Source organism: Cydia amplana, chromosome 2 (assembly GCF_948474715.1).
Source record: "Cydia amplana chromosome 2, ilCydAmpl1.1, whole genome shotgun sequence".
NCBI classification, from domain to species: domain Eukaryota; kingdom Metazoa; phylum Arthropoda; class Insecta; order Lepidoptera; family Tortricidae; genus Cydia; species Cydia amplana.
In genome coordinates, this window is record NC_086070.1 from 2,699,368 (window position 1) to 2,720,079 (window position 20,712).

Consider the following 20,712-nt stretch of genomic DNA (forward strand, 5'->3'; position numbering starts at 1 on the left):
AGTGTGTAATTTTAATTTCTACAATTATAAACCAAAAAAATGTAAATCCTCATTTCCACACGTTTATATAGAGAGCTAAGAGAGCAATCGTTTTAAGATCGGTGTAACCTAGGTATTTTAAATGAGCAAGTCAGAGGAAAAATTAACTTAGTGCGTATTCAAAAGACAAAAATTCAACTTTAACTGAATATACCTACTGCTTATTTGTAGGTATGCAGTAGAGATACCAGAAGCATAGCGTAAAGATAAAAATATTATATTATCTTGTGATACCACCAAAACTGTGTATAGATGACGCGATACATTTATATTACGATACATGTTAATACTAGCTAGCTGCTGTTAGGATCATAAGAAAGTAAGGTGGAGCAGACCTTTTAGCTCCGCTTTACCCTATTATTTATGTTATTTTGATACGACCTGAAATGATTGGTGCATGCGAAACAAAGTGAAAGTCGTGCTAGAGTTGCGCACCAATCACCAAGACGATTGTCTATGCCGTATCAAAACCAGTTGAAAACCATAATAGTGTGCTAATACTGAATCGGGTTCTAGCTTTGTAAAAACAAATATTGTTATTTTTGTCGTATAAAAATCTTGTTCACATTGTGATAACCGTTGACTTTGGATGTAAGGATATAAATAAATATATTTTGTGACTTTAAATGTTAAGTAGGTACTTATAGTTATACGGGTGATAAATATTTATTATGCATAAGAATTTGTATTTGTCGTCAAATAGTTTTGATTATATATATTTTTTTAGTTTTCTATGACTTTTTTTATAGCTTTCCTTACCAAATGGCAGCAAGCAACTTACACCTTTTTAGCAATGTCAGTATCAGTACTTAATATTGCTTACACGGCAAATTTTATTGAATGAGTGTAAAAATACACTGTAATATAAAGATACACACTACACATGTCAGTATACCTACGTCAATTTACCCACACGAACTCATTTTCATAACATGCCTACCATATTCTTCCTAATCATTAAAAAAAGAGATTCAATGTTAATAAAAGATAAATACATATACAGACAGGTATCTACTTATCTGTTGTCACGTATTTTTATCATATCTATGATAAATCATTTTAAGGTGTTTTTTGTGGATGATTCATTATTAAATTGATGCATATATAAGTACTTAATCTGGATCGCAAAGTACATGTAAATGACCAAGTAGGTGAACTACCAAGCAATAAGGTAAAATTAATAAGGTAATCAAATATCACAAGACTAAATTGGCCGATAATAATTAATTATGTAATATAAATGATAATCGAGATACAATGCTGTTGAGCAAATATGGTGTAAAGGATATGAGGAAATGCCCTATCCCCCAGCAAATGACTTACGAAACATACGTGACTTGATTACAACCTGCAAATGGCACTTAACTCAGTACAAAACCATTACTTTAACTTGATTAGTGTAAACATAAAGACATCAGTCTAAAACACTGGCCTAAAACTAAATTAAAAAAGTGACGTTCCATTTTCAAATCCATTAGCGATTAAATAATGCGCGCGACCTATTTTTTTAAACGAAGGAACTCGCTCGTTATGCCAAACATGAATACGAAAAACCTTTTTGGTGATTGTGGGAGTGTTTTTATTAGTGTAATTGCTTGTTTAGTGATAAGTGGTGCGAATGGGTGTTATTATACAGGGTGGGGGCTACTGGCGAACGACTGGTGTCCCGACCTGTGCCCCGTGTTGGACAAAATTGGGTCGGAGATTACGGATTTGTTTAAAACGCATTCTATGAGTAAGTACCAATTTTAAACTAAGAAAAACTTTATCTGATAATTAATTACCTACCTAATATTGATTAACAAGAAAAATCAAACAAATCTAAATTTAGGAAGAGTAAATTGGCAGCAATTCGTTTTATTTATTTATTCTAGTGTACCAAATATACCTATATATTTTTAAAAAAATATTGGGATGGTACCTTTATTATAATTAGCCACGTACTTAAAAGTAAGTTTTAAGTCATCAAAATATAAGATTTATTATATGATAACGCGGTTATCTCTCGAAATACCTGTCGGTTTGCTCATTCTAATCCTAGATACAAGTGTAGATATATCTTCAACCGCCACAGATTTTTTTTATCTATACTAGATATTATCAGCTCATGCTATAAGATCACAGCTACGTAATTTAAGAGGGATTGCAGAAAGGAGACACCCTAGAATTTTAATAGATTTACCCTAAAAAAATATGCACAAGTATGAAAAAGAAAGTTTACTTACGAAAAAACTGATATGTTCATTAATGGGTAAGGTCAATGTGGCTAATTCCGTCACTAGCATTTTTCTCGAACAAAATTGATAATTTATAACCTCATCGACAATAGCAGCGATTGCTTTTAGTTTCAGCAATCAACAGCAGATGTTTTTTTTCCTACGATTGAAAAAAAAGAAATATACGCTCGCGGACGGAATAGTACCTATGACAGGGTTAGCCACATTGACCTTACGTACCTACCAAGTTTCGTATAAAATCATATAAGCAAATAACTTAAAGACCAAGACTGGGGTTACCTATATAGCTTATCAGAAACCTTGAATTTTAGAAGTGTAGAATAAAAAAAATAAGTATGTAAAAAATGTCCATCCCGTATATCGTTGCCTACCCACAGCTTCAGATGAGCTAAGACAACAAAAAACAAGAGAACGTGGGGTAATGCTGAAAGTAGAGCCCATGGTTGTCCGTCCGTTACGGTCCTGAGAGCCTTTCCATACAAACGTATAGGTGAACCAGGATCTATTGAGGGTGCGCCATGTTGCGGAATTTCACTGGAACAAATTTTTTCATACTACACTGAATTGTCACCCTATACATGGGAATAACAGCGCCCTCTTGACAATTATCATATATTACTGGTCAGGCTATAGTTTAGGTTATAGCACTGACAATCCAACCTCTAGACTGAGCTTAGACCAATTCTTTCAAGAAACCGATGCTGCCAAAAAATACGGGGGGTGCGGGGGGACGAGGTGAGCGAATCCCGTGCCGTGATTGGTCCGTTCAAAGACACGGACCAATCACGGCACGGGATTGACTCGAAGATGGAGTAACGCTACCGTATGTGTGGCAGAGGGGGTAGCGCGACTATGCTATGTCTAGAGGTTGGATTGTCTGTGGGTTATAGTTATGTTAGAATCTACACTTAATATAATTAAATAATAGGTGTCCACACCTATACCAAATTGCAGCTTTCTTAACTATCACTGAGCTAAGCCATGGATGCACTATAAGGGTTCCTAAAGGAGTCCTAAAAATGCTACAAAAACTATCTATTAAAAAACACATACTGACAGAGTGGCACCATTAAGGGTTCCTTTTTTGCCATTTTAGTACGGAACCCTAAAAATAAATAAAAAATAAGGCAGGCATTGAAGGCGACGTTTAGTAAGTTTCCAGCAATAACTCATTATCTATATTTTCTAGAAAGCCATACCTTATCTTTCCTTGTAGCACCTGTACACCTGTGCCTGTTAAGCATCACTATTACCTATTACTCAACACGTGCGTTTGCGCACGTGACGTTACCTAATCATGCGTGCGCGGAAATATGCTCTATTGTTAATATAGACCAAAAGAAGACATAATTTGAGATATGTCCTTTTGCGGTGAGCTCTGTCTACATCGTGTCTACGTATTGACATAGCATAAAGTAATACCTATTATACTTATGTATTGTTTCGTGAATAAACAATGGGTCGAATGTGAATCGGGAAATAATGTGACATATGATGTTTTATTACGGACATATTGTTCTGTCTACATCGTGTCTACTTATGTTGGCCGCATAGATTAGTATATGTTATTACGTTGGCCGGTCGAAATATTTAGCAGATGGCGCCATCATAGCTTGCCCTGTCAATCCCTAGAATTGTATTTTTTTTTTGTTTTTTTTAATACCTTGGATGCCAGCCCTTTAAGCCAAATCTCATAGAAAAAGGGGCAAGCTATGATGGCGCCATCTATGCAAACCTTTGACAGTTGCCAACCCCATTGACCGAGCGCCAAGCACGAGCGAAACGTCTCCGTTTCAACTTGGACAAATTTAATATGCTTTCGTATGTGCGTTTGTCCGGTTGTTTTCCTCTGGGTACAGGTTGTAGGTATTTCTCCACTCAATCTGGTACATTTTGTGAGCAGGTTCGATAATTAATTACCTACCTACTTAATTAAAAGTAGGTAGCTACTTAATTAAAAAAATCAATTCAGGTTTTGAAATTTTTTCTCCTTAGCTCACAGAACCACTATTTTATGTACAGGTACAATTAGGCCTGCTGGTTATGCTATGATGGCAAAGAGAATCCCCATCGAATTTCCCAAAATGCAATTTAACGTAATCAGCATGTTTTCGTATTATATCTTATATGGCGCTGCTTTATGTACTCGTATCTAATCCTAACTCGCACTTTCAGACGAACAAGGCCCAATCACCTCCGAAATGGTAGCCGAATCCCTCCGCTGCGGCCGCGAACTGTCCCGCGCCTCAGCCCGCCGGGGCAACGAGTTGGCCAAGAACGGCATAACCCTGGCAGCCTGCACGCCGTCCATGCTGCATTTCTTCACGGGCAAGCAGAACGCGGAGACGAAGGCTGCTGCCGAGCTGTCCCATGAGATCCTGACGGCTACCAAGTTGCTGCAGCTTAAAGTTTGCTCTTCGTGAGTTTCTTTTTTTTCTGTTGCTGAATAAGGTGTTCAGTTAGGAATCTCTGAATAGACAAGCCACTGTTAATTAAGTAATTTCACTGATGTCTCGTAAGGCCCGTTAATTCATAGTTTAGTTGAGATCGGCCCTGCTCGTTTGTAGGAGCTAACTAGAACGCTGTGAACGCTGTGTGTTGGGGTCGGTTGCCCCAACTGACCTAACACTGAACTGTGACCATTGCTCATCTGGTGAGATCGCCGCCTCCTAGTTAATACAATTCTCAGTCTCGTTTTTCCGCTTCGTATGTATACACGCAGCACTTTTCGACGCCCTTAAGATAATTAGTTAAACATCTGTTTGCCATCATTAATTGCTATATTTTCCGCAGCTCCAATGTGACCCCGAACACCTTCATGGCATTCCTTGAGCACCAAGTCATCAAGATCCACGACCCGCGCTACTGCAAGCCGGTCCAACTTAGCTGCACAGATTCAAAATACAGGTAAAGCGGTAATGTTGTGTTGAAGGGTTGAAATGCGAATAGGAGTTTTTATCTGCTCGCACGCATTTCATAGGTATATTGCATCAAATCTCGAAGCAATATTACTGAGACCCCTTGATTTGTAGCTCATCTCATTTGAAGTAGAACACTGTACCACCTCATTTTTAGGTATCTACTCATATAAGCTTTTTTAAAAATCTTGTGTCCTACCCAACACTACTTGTTTTGGGAATAGGGACACTGTTCCTGAGTCAGTGTAACGGTTTTATTGATCTGTTACCAGGACCATAGACGGGACCTGCAACAACCTCGTGCGTCCATATTGGGGGAAGAAAGCTTCTCCATTCACGAGGGTGGCCCCTCCGCGGTATGCTGATGGTGAGTAAACTTTCCTTAGGCGGAGATAAACTCTAGCCCACCCGGGCGTACTTGTACTTAAAATAAATACCATAGTCATAGTCATATATTTATTCAATAAAACAATACAGGTATTGTGTTTGAAATACATACATGCCTTAAAACTAAAATTATTAAAAACTTAATAATATGTAGGTAATATCTAATATTAGGTAGGCTATAATTTTCCTAAATCTTAAAGATTATCAAACATTTCATCTACCAAGAATCGAGCTGCGACTGCATTACAGGAATCTGTAAACATGTACGTTTGTGTGTTTTGTCCACCTCAAGACAGAGTTTACGCCCACGTCAAGAACCTCCATCGCGTGCATTGGTCCCCTCGTTCCTCGATAGCGCCCTTTTCAGCCTGAATCTTTGTTATCTGCAGGTATCTACGCAATGCCGGTGGCCAAGAGCGGCGCCCAACTGCCAAGTCCTCGGGTGTTGTCCACTCGGCTGTTCGCGGACCACGCGGTCAACAGTCGGGTGTTTTCCTTCATGAACATGCAGTGGGGGCAGTTCATTACCCATGACTTGCTGACACATAGCTTAGAGGTGACTGGTGAGTTAGCATGTTTAAAATATATAAATATGCTTAATTTAATAAACTATAGTCGTGATTTACCCAAAGAACGCAAGAACGAGAAAATCATCAGTGTTGTGACGACCTATTTAGATTCTTGCTACGGGTAGTAGAGAAAGTTCATATTCATCATCTATAGGACCTTATGGACTACTACTCCAGCATTATTAGGTATATAAAAGGTACAACATAATCATGTAGATGTTTCAATAAGTACTTTAAAATCCTTCTATCATCATATTTCTAGATGAAGGCGGTATCCAATGCTGCGTCGGCGAAGGCGTCGACGTGTTGTCCCCCGATTTGCAGAACGACAAGTGCATACCCATTTGCGTGCCTGACGACGACCCCTTCTATAGATACCACGGGATCCGGTGTCTCAACTTCGTGAGGAGTGTCACGACACCGAGAGAGGACTGCAGGCTTGGGCCTGCTGAGCAAGTAAGTGAAACGATCTGGTAACGGGCTTCCAGCGGAACGTTTGGCGGGGTGGACACTGTAATGTCACCGTCAACGAGGGCAGCGTAACGTTCCTGACGACCCCTTCTAAAGACACTACGGGATCCGATGTTTGAACTTCGTGATAAGTGTGACCACGCCAAGAGAGGACTGCAGGCTTGGGCCTTCTCAACAAGTAGGTAACTGGTAAAAAACGGCGCCTGAGTGGCGTCCGTCCAGCAGAGAATTCAGATGCTTTCACATTCAATTTTGCTAATGCAATCCGGCTGTCATGCGTGGTGCAGTATTGTAACGTTAATGATAATTTTCCCCTTTTTTCAGCTAAACGGTGCGACCAGTTTCGTCGACGGCTCCCAGGTCTACGGTTCAGATCCAGTTTTAGCCAAAAAGCTGCGCACGATGAGTGGAGGCAGGCTGAAGGAGGAAAAAAAACCGTACAACAAAAGAGGATTCCCGCCGTCGGTGGACAAGAAGATGGACGTCTGTGACTTGAGGAACTCGTCCGAGCCTTGTTACATGGCTGGTAAGTATTATGCTTCGTGGTGGAAATATTACTGTGATGAATAGCCCCATATTTAGCACAACTGACATTATCCACCTCGTAACTTCACAAGAACAAATTAAAGGGGAAAGCGGGAAAAGGGGAAGGGGAAAGTGCGAATATTTCTCGCTCGACTATGACACGCTCTGCAGCCATGCTGGTAGGTATTCTTTCTAACAATGAAAATATTTCACTTCCTATCAAGTTAAGCGCATTAACATAAAATTATTATGTAAATACACTTTTAATTTTATTGTATCTTTGCTTAATCGCTGTGTTTTATGTCATTTTGTAAACTCAAGTGTGGTTGATGGGTTATTCCTGCTAGTAAGTACCTACTGGGTTTTTTTCCAGTAGTTACCACTGGTAACAACTTGGTGGTAACTATTGAGAATAACCCGTCCTGATTTCAACAGGTGACGGCAGGATTAACCAGACTCCAACGCTCGCCATGATGCACACGATATTGATACGCGAACACAACCGCATCGCCGACACCCTGGGCTCCCTGAACCCCATGTGGAGCGACGAGAAGATCTACCAGGAGGCCAGGAGGATAGTCATCGCTGAGCTCCAGCATATAACTTATCAGGAGTGGCTGCCGCTGAACTTTGGTGAGTAATATTATAAGTACAGGTTGGATATTAGCTAGGGAAGTAGTGTCACCCAATGTATGGAATGGAAGGTGCAAATTTTGGTATCGGATGAACTCACTTGGCACAGATGTATGATAGGTAAAGCTAAGCTAATTTAAGCCGGTAGCCAACTGGTAATATTAGGTATTTGTATCATTGATACAAACAAGCCAATACAGTGCCAACTCCTGAGCACGAAACTTGTTGACATAAAGCCTTCTAGTCTTAAAAAAAATGCTAAGACATATGCAATTTTGATTTGTCAAAATAGGCATTAAAATTTGACGGCCAAATTTTCAAGTATGGTGGGCAGAAATGATAAATGTATAATCCTAGTCTTCATAATTTTCTCGTGTAAACAAGTGAATCCAGTAGGTAGTTCATCTTTCGCCTTTAAAATTGCGAAATTGTTATTTACCCCCTTCCTTTTCCAGGTGAAAACTACTTCCGCTACTACCGGATATCGCCCTCCAGCCTGTACAGCCGCGACTACAGCGACGCCGTACATCCGGGGTGCATCAACAGCTTCGGGGCGGCCGCCTTCCGGTTCCTGCACTCTATGGTGCCGGAGACGTTTATGACTTGTCCGGCCAGCTATCAGACCGCTTATGCTTACAAGTTAGTTATGCATTTAACCAACTTCAAAATTTAGAAGGGGGAGGTTCTTAATCCATCGGGATCTTTATTTTTTTATGAAAACGAGGAACACTTCGATTTTTCTGAGACGGTTGGATCCATTTGTTCAGTTTAGCGTATAACACTAGCTGGTTGCATTCTCAATTCCTCATTACTGCTTTGGACTCCATGATTGGTGACTTCTGAAGTCGGAAAGCACGCCCGATCTTAAGGATTTATGCCAGCAATTTCTAGGCTTTCCCTTTTCTACCGGGACCAGGAAAAGCTGGTTTTCAAAATAGGTGGCCAACGAATACAGTCTTGATCTTATAAGTAATGTCAAAAACATAAAGTCGGCCGCAAATGTAAAAGTTCCTAATGCCTTGACCGTGCGAAAAATTGAACTTCATATTAGGTCATTGTCATTACTTTGTTATATGGTCGAAAGAACTCTTGATTCCATTAGTATTAACATTAACATACAATTTTCCAAATACAAAAAAGTAGTGCAAACTTTTCGTAAAAACTTTCTCTTTTTCAGATTCAGCGACCACTACCAAAACCCATCGCTCCTAGAGGTCGCATTCGACGACCTGATGCGCGGAGCCCTAGCATACGCCTCCTCGGAGTCGGACGTCTACGTGACCGGGGAGCTGACCAACAAGCTGTTCAAGTCCTGCAACAGCTGGGGCATGGACCTCATTGCCATGGACATACAGAGGGGCCGGGATCATGGGCTGGCGAGCTATAACGACTTCAGGTAACGAAAAGAAGCATACGACCCGCTTGATCTTAAAACTCCATAGGTGCAGGCGTGGCTCGCTCCGCGATTTCATCGCGTCGCTACAAGTACATGCGGCCTACACTAATGTTGGTGTCTAGCCATAGTAGTTGCCGCGCACTGCTACGGAACGGACGCCTGCTCGCGCTTGTGCCACCAGTATCGGTCATATCTGTCGTAATAGACGCGTTTTGTTAGAGTGAATCTTCTGTACCTAGTACTATTATTTATTCTGTGATAGATGATAGATGTCACAAGTTCACTGCACTTATCTAAGTACCTATAACGTAATTCGCTGCGTTGACAGTTAGGTACACTCGGCAGCAGTTTCGCCAAACACGACCCGATGGTTGGTTGGTTTGATGACAGCCTGTTATCTATGATAACTTATTCAATTTTAAACTTTTCAGAGAGGTCTGCGGGTTAAGCAGAGCCAGAAACTTCCAAGATTTGGCTGGAGAAATGTCCCAAGACGTGAGTAAACCTTAACATCTATAGGTTACTTAGAAAGGAGGCCTTTGAAATAATTAGTCTTTTCTTTTAATGTAGTTCAGGTCAAACAAAAAAGTATGAAGGAAGGATGACGTTGGTGTTGAAAGTTGTCACAACTTCTATTCGAACTGCCTCGGCCAGTGTTAAGCTAATTAGGCAATAACTTAAAACCATGTACAGTTAGCTGGTGAGTGGTGACGAGGTGAGTTTGTATGTAGAAGGGGGTCACCTCTCTCTGCAGCTGACTGCCTCAGTAGTGCAAGACAATGAAGCCATTAATTTGATGGGTGACATTGTTGATACTTAGAACGCCCAAGTTTTGTCACATTCCTGTGTACGCCATACAGTGCCTCTATTTAAGCTGTCAAAACTCGGGCTTCAATATTTTTACCTATCTAATTAAGTGTCTTTGAAATCCTGTCTAAAGTTACAAAAAAACAGTAGGTAGAGGAATACACAGGTAATAAAAGTTGAAATTCATACCTGTAGACTTGTTTATAACGGTTTGTCTGTCCTTGACGTGTATATACGTCATAGCTTCTGGGGCCCTTTGACGTCTTTCAAAGTCTTGTCGTTCAATTTTTTTTTTCAGCGCATCAACGCCCTCGCCACGTTATACGACTGCGTAGACGACGTGGACCTGTTCGTTGGAGGGATGCTTGAGAAGGACGTCCACGGTTCGATCCTGGGCCACACCTTCCAGTGTATCGTCGCTGAGCAGTTCTACCGGACCAGGATTGGTGACAGATACTTTTATGATAACAGCGACCAGCCCTATCCATTTACCACTGGTAAGTTCATGTTATACAGAGTGCTTCCTGTAACAGGAGCAATAAATTAAACTGTAGGCTGTACTCCTCAAACTGACCAACATCTGTTCAGCAACTTTTGAAAATAACTCATGTTTTGATTTTTATTACACTTTAAAGTTTATTCTAAGACGCAATGTATTGCAAATTTTGTTATGTTTAAAGCGTGACAAGCAACGTTAAACACACTGATGTCAGCGTACATTGAAGGCAATATTTATTTTGTATGAAAAAGAGGAAGTCTAAAGGATTCATAATTTTTAAAAGTTGCGGAACAAATGTTGGTCAGTTTGAGCAGTACAGCCTTTAGTTTAATTTATTGCTCCTGTTACAGGAAGCACCCGGTATATGACACCGTAAGATTGTGAACCCGTTAATTTACGTTAGGTTAGTTTATAATCTCCCTACCGTCAGTTTATAATTTAACTAGCGAGATTATAAACTGACGAGCGTTTACAATTTTACGGTGACATATACAGAGCAAAATTGAAACTGAAATAAATGACATATGCTAAGAAAAAGTGACCAATGCCTCCTCCTGTGCCCAAAGCTGGAATCGAACCCGTGTCCTCTGCTATCACGGCCGGTGCCTGAGCCATTCGGCCACCTGGGTCATGGCGGATTAGGTCGAATTTTTCCAAGTATGCATTTCTTACTGACCAGTTCAACTTCCCGATGTACGTAATAGTTGTTCTGATGAAAATTCAATAAAATGCTGGCAAAAACAAACACATCCACTTTAGGCTCTTTGAAAAGGTTCTTAAAGAAGAAAGAAATGTCTTAGACATAGAATTATAGTCGCCAAAAGTGTGTCTAAAAATGTATTGAATCTATATTTTTTCCCACAGAACAACTGTCAGAGATTAAAAAATCTTCGATGGCGCGTCTGATCTGCGACAACACGGATGTGACGTACGTGCAGCGCTCACCGTTCGAGATCGAATCCGCGTACAACCCCAAATACAGCTGCCAGGACTACTCGGCCATCCCTTACGTCAACTTGGCGGCATGGAAAAGACCTAATAGCTTTGAATGTGATTAAATAAACTACCAAACGCCGTCGACTATTTCAAATTTTCATTCATTTTACCCAACTTATAGTCTGGCAACTTTGTCAGTCAAAAATGTGCCAAATTTGAAAGTTATAGAAATGTATCGATCCCCATCCTTGGAAATTTAAATTACACAACTTTATCTACTAACAAATTGCCAGACAAAAAAGCCCTTATTTCAATTTTAAGGTTGATATCGATTTGTAGGTACTTACGTCATTGCGGATAGTCGCTTGATAGCCATAGTTAACACCGTTAATTATAGGACCATTTTAGACCTTACTGCAACTAAATAAGTTCGACCCAAAGTCAATAAATGATTGCTGTTTAGTATGTGATTTGAATACTAAATGGTACACAGATAGAGGAAAATGTTGCCTGTTTTGATTAAAATAACCTTTATTTTATTATTTTATTTATTACTGTAAATAATTAAACAATAAATACCTGTATAAACGTTTGCCTTAATCTAATTAAATAGTAAACAGTAACACTTAGAGGAAATGGACGAAAGACAGTTACGTATTATTGTAAGATTTTTTAGGTTAGGATTGGGATTTCTAATCAATAGAGATTAGGGTAAAATCTACTTTTAAATATTGTTAAAATTTAGAAAATTTGTTTATTCGCATATATTTTCGTGTAACTTTAGAATTTAGATAATATTAAATACATTTTTAATGAATAACCTTTATTAGTATTTTATTAATAGGTACTTTTACCATAATATGAGTATTATATTAAAAAGACAAATATTTAACATGCTGATCTAATTTAGAATATATCAAAATTTTAGAACACGGATACTAATCAGTCATTGAAATTATACAATATTGAGAAAGATAGATTATTATCATAATTGTTTATGGATATTATTCATATTAATAAAATTATTGAAAATAAATTTCGCCACAAGTCATCCAGTTTTTTTAACTTTGCTACAAAACTTCCGTTTTTGACGTCTATAGTCAGTTTTGTGATTTCTAAGTTTTCTGATGTCTATATTCAGTTTTGTGCATTCTATGTTTTTAAACGTCTATGTAGGCAGGTATATTCAGTTTGTGATTTTAAACTGGATCGCTTAATAGGAAAATTACCCCAGAACAATAACAATGGACGACAGCAAAATAGGCCTAAAGCACATTATGATAAAACACAAATTTACGTGGGTCTTAACTGTCTTCAACTCTTCATACATGGATTGCTCTATGCCGTAGTAAGAGCTAGTATATAACATATTATTCAATAATAATGTTATTTAACAGAAAAATTCTCTCTTTGGGTGCGATACATTTGAGATCAAAACGTGTATGCATTTAAAAAACAAATACACTTTTTAACTACTGTTTAGTTGACTGACCCAAATGAGGCAATGTTTTTGAGCTTACGTTTGTATATTTCTTTGGCACATTATACTCGTATTGAACTAAGAACTCGTACTGAATTAGTATGTATTTAATACTAATTCAATATGGCGGCGGCATCAACTTTCATCCCATCTCTCAAATTTTCATACAAGACATTGATGTTAAACTGTGATGATGGTGGGTACAAACGGCTCTTATAATGCTTTCTCTTGGTTTGAAACACGGGATGACAATAACATTCTGTACACCTTCATTCGATTAAAAATATAATATAAATATATGTAGGTATGATATGGCAAGATTTCCATCAGCGTTTGGCATTTTCATCGACATTGTTGTGTTTGCTGATAAGGTTTACGTGTGTCGAAATTACGAGATAGGCTATCTGTAGATTTTGCGTCACGATGAAATGCGACAATTTGATCAAATACTAGTATGCAGGGATCGGATACCGGTATTTTTTGTATGGGAACGGAAATGGTATTTTTTCGTTCTTTGCTAATTACTTTAGAAATGATTATATATATAGATTTTGGATGATTGAGCAATCTAATAATACGAAGTCGTAACCTAAAAACACAACTGAGTCCTACATTTCAAGTATAAAATAATTCGAAAAATATGGTTATTTCTAAGTTTTTGCAAAAAACCGGTTCCGATCCCTGCTAGTATGACTCACGCTCATGAGTTCATAAGAAAATGTAACATACATCATAACGATACCATAGAGAAAAAAATACATGTAGATAGACAGAGACACAATAGATGTAGCAGTACTGATAGTTCCGCTACTCGATGCTAGATGTCGACACTGAAAATAATAGTCTTTTTGGTACCAAAACTGATGTATGGAGTGAGCACTCTTGTCTTACTATATTTCTCTATAACGATACTATGTTGTACATTATTTGGCATTTCCTTTAAAAATGGGAAAACATTAAATCACAACCATTTGTCGATCACTTCTCAGATCAGTTCGGAATTCAAATGGCAGTTATTGCTTTTTGGAATGTTAGAAGTCTTATCTATTATCTAGTATTCAATAGTATTAAACCATGAACTTTCTACTACACATTCTTCCATATTTTAGAAAGAAATGCAATATTTTTATTTAAACGGTTGCCACGGATATTCGTTGTAAGCGAGCTACATGGCAATCGAATAGAGAGCAATGAGTGACTTATCGTCAGGTGACAAGCAAAAGTCACTAATTACTATAAAATATTGAAACAAAAATCAACCTTCTTTTCGTACTAATATGGTTCACTATGGTTATGAACTTGTGATTTTGCTTGTCACCTGACGTTATATAGTCGAAAAATTATAATTATTTCATACATAATCGTAATTTTGCTCATAATCTCTATTCATATTATAAATGAAGGAATTAACCGATTTATTTTTCGATAGTTCCTCCAATAGTGGATGGAGAGGTTATATTGATTTATCGTTGCTATGTAAATTCCTTCACATTTGAGCCATCTCTCCCATTTCATTTGAGCTTTTTTGTTTAGACTTTGGACCTCAGTTTTGGTCCTTATTAGTAACTGAGGTTAATATAAGATAATAAAACAGCACTTAAATCAACACGTTTCTTTTTTACTTGCTGTCTACTAGGAGCTAATATAAAGTCTGCCATCTGCTCCATTTTACCGTAGTTAGTTCGAACTATCTTCTCAAAAGAACCTCTGTTTTTGGTCCTCTACGATGACGAAATAAATAAATAAAGGTTTTTAAATCAACAAACTTATCCCCTCTTTAAGACCTAAAAGACCTGTCCGCCCTCGGAATACCCAACTGGCACGAAGTGGCGCAGAATAGGGTAGAGTGGCGCTCTCTTGTGTCAGAGGCCAAGGTCCTCTTTGGGTCACTGAGCCATTGATGTATGTATGTATGTATCCCCTCTTTACCTGCTGACATGGAGCTGATCTTATTCTAAATGCTGCTCCATTTTACCGGTGTGCGTATTTTAATTGCATGCTGTAGAAGCGACCCGCCCCGGATTCCCACGGGTTACACAAAACCTTAACAAATTGTACACCTGAACCTTCCTCAAGAATTACTCTATTTATAGGTGAAAACCGCATGAAGATCTGTTCAGCAGTTTTTGAGTTTACAAACAGACAGACGCGGCGGAGGACTTTGTATTATAAGGTGTAGTAAACAATGCAAATTGTAAGTTGCGCGATACCTCCGGAGCTGAGTTTCACAATCCTTTAGAAGAACGGCCTCTTGAATAGACTTTGGGCCTCGGTTTGGTCCTCGGTGACTTTGAAGGGTATAAGAAAACTAAATAAAAATGCACTTAAATCAACAAATTCCGCTCCTCTTTACCTGCCCACAACGAGGTGATCTTATTCTGAAAGCTGCTCCATTTAACGGGTGCGTGTATGAGTTGAGAGATACCTCCGGAGCTGGGCTTCACGATCCTTTCGAAGAACGGCCTCTTGTAGAGGCGCTGGGCCTCGGCTCGTTGGTCCTCGGTGACTTTGCGGTCGTCCAGGTGGTTGAGGGACGGGAATTGGGAGATTACGAATAGCCTAGAAAGACATATTTTAAAACTCGTCAATTTTGGTTAAGTACTTGTTTTTTTTATGATTTTTACATTTCATTTTTGGGGTTCCGTACCCAAAGGGTAAAAACGGGACTCTATCACTAAGACTCCTCTGTCCGTCCGTCTGTCGCCAGGCTGTATCTCATGAACTGTGATTTGAACAGATGATGTAATGTCTGTTCCTGTGCCTATAACAAGAAATACTAAAAAGTACGGAACCCTCGGTGGGCGAGCCCGACTCGCACTTGTTCGGTTTTTTTTTACCTACTAAATAATCACGGATTTGTTACATACGAATTAGTATTGGACAACTTATAAAACTTAATTCAAACGACAAAATTTGAAAAATGGAAATATTTTACCCGTAATTGGTTCGAGCTAAGATTGCTATTGGAATAATAAGGTTCAAGATTGTTGTATTTATTAAAATTATTACAGAATTAGTGTGTTACTGGTTGACGTGTACTTAAACATGCTATCCCAAGTAACACACAAGCAGGATAATAGAAGTAAAATTATCATCTTATTCAAATTAAGATTGCATAAATTGTGTGTATAAGCGGTGGAAATTACTAAATTCGGAATAAAAAAATATGTGGGCCTATATACCAATTTATGCTGAATAAATTTTGTATAGTATCGGTTTTGCGTATTAAAGCTGAATAATACTTATTTCTTACACAGTTAGTCAGACATTATTCAGCTTAAAGCATTTGTGGTTACTAAAAGCTGCATAATAGCAGCATTAGCAGCAATTAGCTGTGTATATTCTGTGTTGTGATATATTAAGCAGACAATATTAAGAAAAATGTGATAGTGGCTACTAAATGCTGAAAAGGAGCGTCGGTGGAGACTTTTAACTGTATAAAAGCGGTTGTAGTTTCTGTTTTAAAGCTAGTTTTTGAATAAAGGTTAACGCTATTACTGGAAGCTGTAATGAAATCCACTTCTTATTTGTTATTCAGTAGCTGCATATATGGTTTAAATGTGGCATTTATAGACATAACGTCTGAATAATAAATACTAGAACAACACTTATACTTAAGTTATAGCGATTTTAGTACACATGTACTATCTTTTCTTGCTAAAAGCTGCAAAATGAATGCAATGAGAAGCGCTATTCAAACTACTGCTTAGTATCAACAAGTGCGCGGTGGAGAGGGTTCCGTAGCTTTATTCGCTAGGTGCACGACTGGTGCTACCCTCATTTTGGCAGACTTTCTACGTTAAGTCTTATGGAGTAAAATTAGTTCAAGCGGCTGCCGCTAGTACTAATGTCAGACATTCCATAAGATTACCTGTGTTTGTGACGATCAGCGCCACTTCCCCCTCCACCGACTTCGCACCTTGCCAAAACATGGTGCTACTTGAGCCTGATTGCCTTGAGCTTGAGCTTGTTTTTAGGGTTCCGTAGCCAAATGGCAAAAAACGGAACCCTTATAGATTCGTCATGTCTGTCTGTCTGTCTGTCCGTCTGTCCGTCTGTCTGTCCGTCCGTATGTCACAGCCACTTTTCTCCGAAACTATAAGAACTATACTGTTGAAACTTGGTAAGTAGATGTATTCTGTGAACCGCATTAAGATTTTCACACAAAAATAGAAAAAAAAACAATAAATTTTTGGGGTTAAAACTAAAAAAATATATGATGTACATTACCATGTAAACTTCCACCGAAAATTGGTTTGAACGAGATCTAGTAAGTAGTTTTTTTTTTATACGTCATAAATCGCCTAAATACGGAACCCTTCATGGGCGAGTCCGACTCGCACTTGGCCGCTTTTTTTTTTGAACGCATCTTGCGTATTTATTCTTTAATCCGATAATTATTAAAAAAGTCGAGGTTTAATTTTCTTACCAGTTCTCTTCGATTGGTAAAATGGTCAAAAACATAATAACGAAAATGAATTTTGAGCAAAATGTCAAATGATATTTGTTTCACAATTTCTAAGAAATTCCTAGAGACAATCAGTAGTTTTATCCCAAAACCATTCAGTTTTCTTACCTGTACTGTAGGTAGTCATAGAAGTTCCCGCCATTGAGATAACTCGGTGCTGCCGGGTTGCCCATGAGGCACAGGTACTGTAGGTTGGGGCAGGATTCCTTCAGCTTAGCCACCCATGGGTACAGGGAGCCGATCTTGCAATAGTTGACCCTGAGGAAATTTGAACTTTATGACTTAGTATATAAGGTTCAGTTTTAAAGCATTTGTGACCAACCCTTGAGGTAAGATAGATTAGAGCTTATGGTTACTACTCAAGGTGCATTTTTAACTCTTAACAAAGTTGTCATATAAGCTAGTTAAAATGTAAAGATTGTAACATAAGTTCAAATTAAAAAACGGGTAGGTATTTTTTTATTGCTGATTTGCTGCTTATCCACCGCATTGGAGTGTGAGTTTGCTGGGTCCCAATTTACGCAACCAAGGACAAGAATTGTACGTAAGTAGATTTGATTGATCACTGCTTTTCATAGCCCATCATGGATATCCAGTACTTCAGCCCGAAGAGGCCCGCAGATTACCAGTTCGCCGAGCAATATCAGCCTGTCAGTTGTTCGCAACTGTCACCTTTTGCGTTTAACTGACAGGCCGATATCGTCCGGCAGATGGGTAATCAGGCCCCTTGAATAACGTCTTATCTTTTCTAATTTAATTCGTATAATTCATGTCCAGAGCTCGGCGGGGGTGAGCTATTTACCTTATAATTTGACATGTCTTACGTCATATTATAAGGAAAATAGCTCACCCCCGCCGAGCTCTGCTAATATATCTCTATCTATATTATATATATAAAGTATTCTTCTCTTCCACTTCCTTCATGTTGGCACTACTAACGTTCTGTCACCCGCTTCCCGCTTTTTTGCTAATTTTTGTATTCGTCATGTGTTTGTCTGTGATGTCCATAACAATTATTTGTTTCTAGGGTTTCCCAACTACATCCTTCCAAAAATACAAAATTATTATACCGAACGTTCTCCTCACGTGTGAAAGTCAACACCGACATTGGCAAATTCACCCTGGGCAAAATTGCAGGGAGTAAGCCAGAAAAAAAAAAAAAAGGCCCGTTGAAATACTGATACAGTAATATAAGTCTGTACGGTAGCGGTACTTACCATAACAGCTGTAGTTTGGGTAATGGTGGCAGCATACAGTTCTCTGTGATGGGGTTGTCATCCGCGATGAGTGATGTGAGGTGCTTGAAGTGCACCAGAGGGTCCAGGTTCCTATAAAATTATAATGAGAGAGACTAATCTAGACAGTTGTATAAAAAGGAAAGAAATGGGTATGTAATTCAATATGTGAAGTTTGCACAGTTAGATTCTCCTCACTAAAGGTTTATGACCAAAAACCCATGGTTTAAAAAACCAACCAAGTGCGAGTCGGACTCGCGCACGGAGGGTTCCGCACCATCAACAAAAAATAGAGCAAAATATCGTGTTTGTTGTATGGGAGCCCCCCTTAAATATTTATTTTATTTTATTTTTAGTATTTGTTGTTATAGCGGCAACAGAGATACATCATTTGTGAAAATTTCAACTGTCTAGCTATCGCGGTTCATGAGATACAGCCTGGTGACAGACGGACGGACGGAACGGACAGCGAAGTCTTAGTAATAGGGTCCCGTTTTTTACCCTTTGGGTATGGAACCCTAAATAATGGTCATAAGATTTCTTTGTCTGAGAGGAACACATAAAAAATATTAACTAAGAACTCCATATCAGCTAATGAGCCGAAAATCAAATAAATAAAATCCACATATCAATGTAAATCACAAACAAAGGTAATTTTTACTAGTAAAATAGTTTCTTTAAATGTGTTAGTCAAGAGTTTGGTGAACCCTTTAGGCAATATGTATTGTAATGCAAAAATGACCACCCATAATCATTTTTCTGTATTTTTTCTTACATAGAATGTTTAGGACCATGGAATAGCAATGAGGCTTTAATTGTGTTTTTTTTTTCAATCTAGTCCATTAAAGGGTAAAATTCCACTACCACTTACGTGATTTTGTTGTGGCTGATGTCCAGATGCCAGACATGGTCTGCGAACCGTTCAACTATTGTGCGTGGGATTTCGTACAGTCTTTCATATGCCAGAGTCAGTCTTGTCGGATCCTCTCCATTTTCTACATTTCCCTCAGTAGTCCTGAAACAACCATTTCATTTCAGTTATAGTGCTAACAGACGGACATACTGGACTGCGATCTTGGTCCTGTCAACTTTTCTCTTTCACTCATGGCTGCGATCGAACAGGCCCCGGACCGTACCAACGTCTGTTACAGCTTTTATAGCTGATTTAGACTCTCGCGTGAGCCACGAGACGAGCCGTGAGCGCGTCCAGAGACGCGAGTCCACCGCTTACACTCGCGTTCGGCTTGTCATTCGGTTATAAACCTTATGCCGTGCCGTTAGTGTTTAAATCATATTAGCTCGACGAGCTTGCGAGCCACGAGACGAGCCGCGAGCCCACCGCTTACACTCGCGTCTCGTGGCGCGGCTCGCGGCTCGTCTCGTGGCTCGCGCGAGAGTTTAAATCGGCTATTAGATTGTACTATCCATACGTATCCCAAGCGGGCGGCGCGGAGCTGAGATTCGCGCACGAGTGCGGAAGGGGCTTTAAGCAGCTTGCAGTCTTTGACAAAGGCGACAAGCTTATCCCGCTGTTCCCGATGAGATCTACCAGTCTTGTTAACATTATTACGTTACTTTATTGAATGGCAACTTACATGATTAAGTCTGGTGGAACTTCTGTGATGGAGTCTACGAGTACCTCGCTCGAAACATCAACAGAGATCACTCCGTCGTCATTCTTCGAAGTACTTGGTTCGCATCTAATTTACAAAACAATTATATTACAGTCAAACGGTCTGTAGGAAAATTATAAGTACGCTTGCTCTCTAATGAGAATTTAACAGGTGATTGACTGATTTAATGGAAAATTCCAAAGAAACGTACGGAAAAACACGATCACAAAAATATCAATAATAAACATGTTAAACTTAACAACATTAATCTGTCAAATTAGCTGTTTGAGATACATTACTTTGTATGCATTTATATCTGGTGTTTTTAAAATAAAAACAATTCAATATATAAAAAAAATTCGTTGTGAACACTAAAATTAAAAAGTATTATAATTGAAATGATAATTGATTTGCTTATTTGAACTGTTCGGATGTGATTATTCCATAGAAGGTAGCATCCTATAGAAGTGGTCTACGCGTGCCTCCGTGAGGGACAAAA

At 38.8% G+C, this 20,712-nt stretch overlaps 2 protein-coding genes across 2 annotated transcripts; one reads left to right on the forward strand and one right to left on the reverse strand.

Moving 5' to 3' along the window:
- The first annotated feature begins 1,319 nt into the window (after positions 1-1,319).
- LOC134661932 (peroxidase-like) lies at positions 1,320-11,555 on the forward strand. The gene is made up of 13 exons (XM_063518188.1): positions 1,320-1,774; positions 4,452-4,695; positions 5,070-5,183; positions 5,467-5,561; positions 5,971-6,144; positions 6,413-6,606; positions 6,946-7,147; positions 7,582-7,779; positions 8,235-8,418; positions 8,957-9,175; positions 9,607-9,670; positions 10,281-10,479; positions 11,346-11,555. The coding sequence occupies exons 1-13, from the start codon at positions 1,528-1,530 to the stop codon at positions 11,537-11,539; spliced, it is 2,328 nt and encodes a 775-aa protein (XP_063374258.1). The 5' UTR covers positions 1,320-1,527; the 3' UTR covers positions 11,540-11,555.
- A 3,651-nt stretch (positions 11,556-15,206) lies between these two features.
- LOC134662049 (leucine-rich melanocyte differentiation-associated protein-like) lies at positions 15,207-20,451 on the reverse strand. Its single transcript, XM_063518318.1, has 5 exons — positions 20,196-20,451; positions 19,472-19,615; positions 18,583-18,693; positions 17,474-17,623; positions 15,207-15,456 (listed from the first exon to the last, which is right to left on the reverse strand). Coding segments are annotated over exons 1-5 (642 nt in total). The 5' UTR covers positions 20,198-20,451; the 3' UTR covers positions 15,207-15,221.
- Between the last annotated feature and the right edge of the window lie 261 nt (positions 20,452-20,712).

Excerpts from the sequence above, each read along its gene's own strand:
- LOC134661932 (XM_063518188.1), top strand. The coding sequence starts at position 1,528 with ATGCGCGCGACCTATTTTTTTAAACGAAGGAACTCGCTCGTTATGCCA. Across the intron at positions 1,775-4,451 it reads GTTTAAAACGCATTCTATGA|ACGAACAAGGCCCAATCACC; the intron begins GTAAGTACCAAT and ends TCGCACTTTCAG. Across the intron at positions 10,480-11,345 it reads GCCCTATCCATTTACCACTG|AACAACTGTCAGAGATTAAA; the intron begins GTAAGTTCATGT and ends TTTTTCCCACAG.
- LOC134662049 (XM_063518318.1), bottom strand. Across the intron at positions 18,694-19,471 it reads ATCAGCCACAACAAAATCAC|GAACCTGGACCCTCTGGTGC; the intron begins GTAAGTGGTAGT and ends ATAATTTTATAG. Across the intron at positions 15,457-17,473 it reads TATGACTACCTACAGTACAG|GCTATTCGTAATCTCCCAAT; the intron begins GTAAGAAAACTG and ends ATGTCTTTCTAG.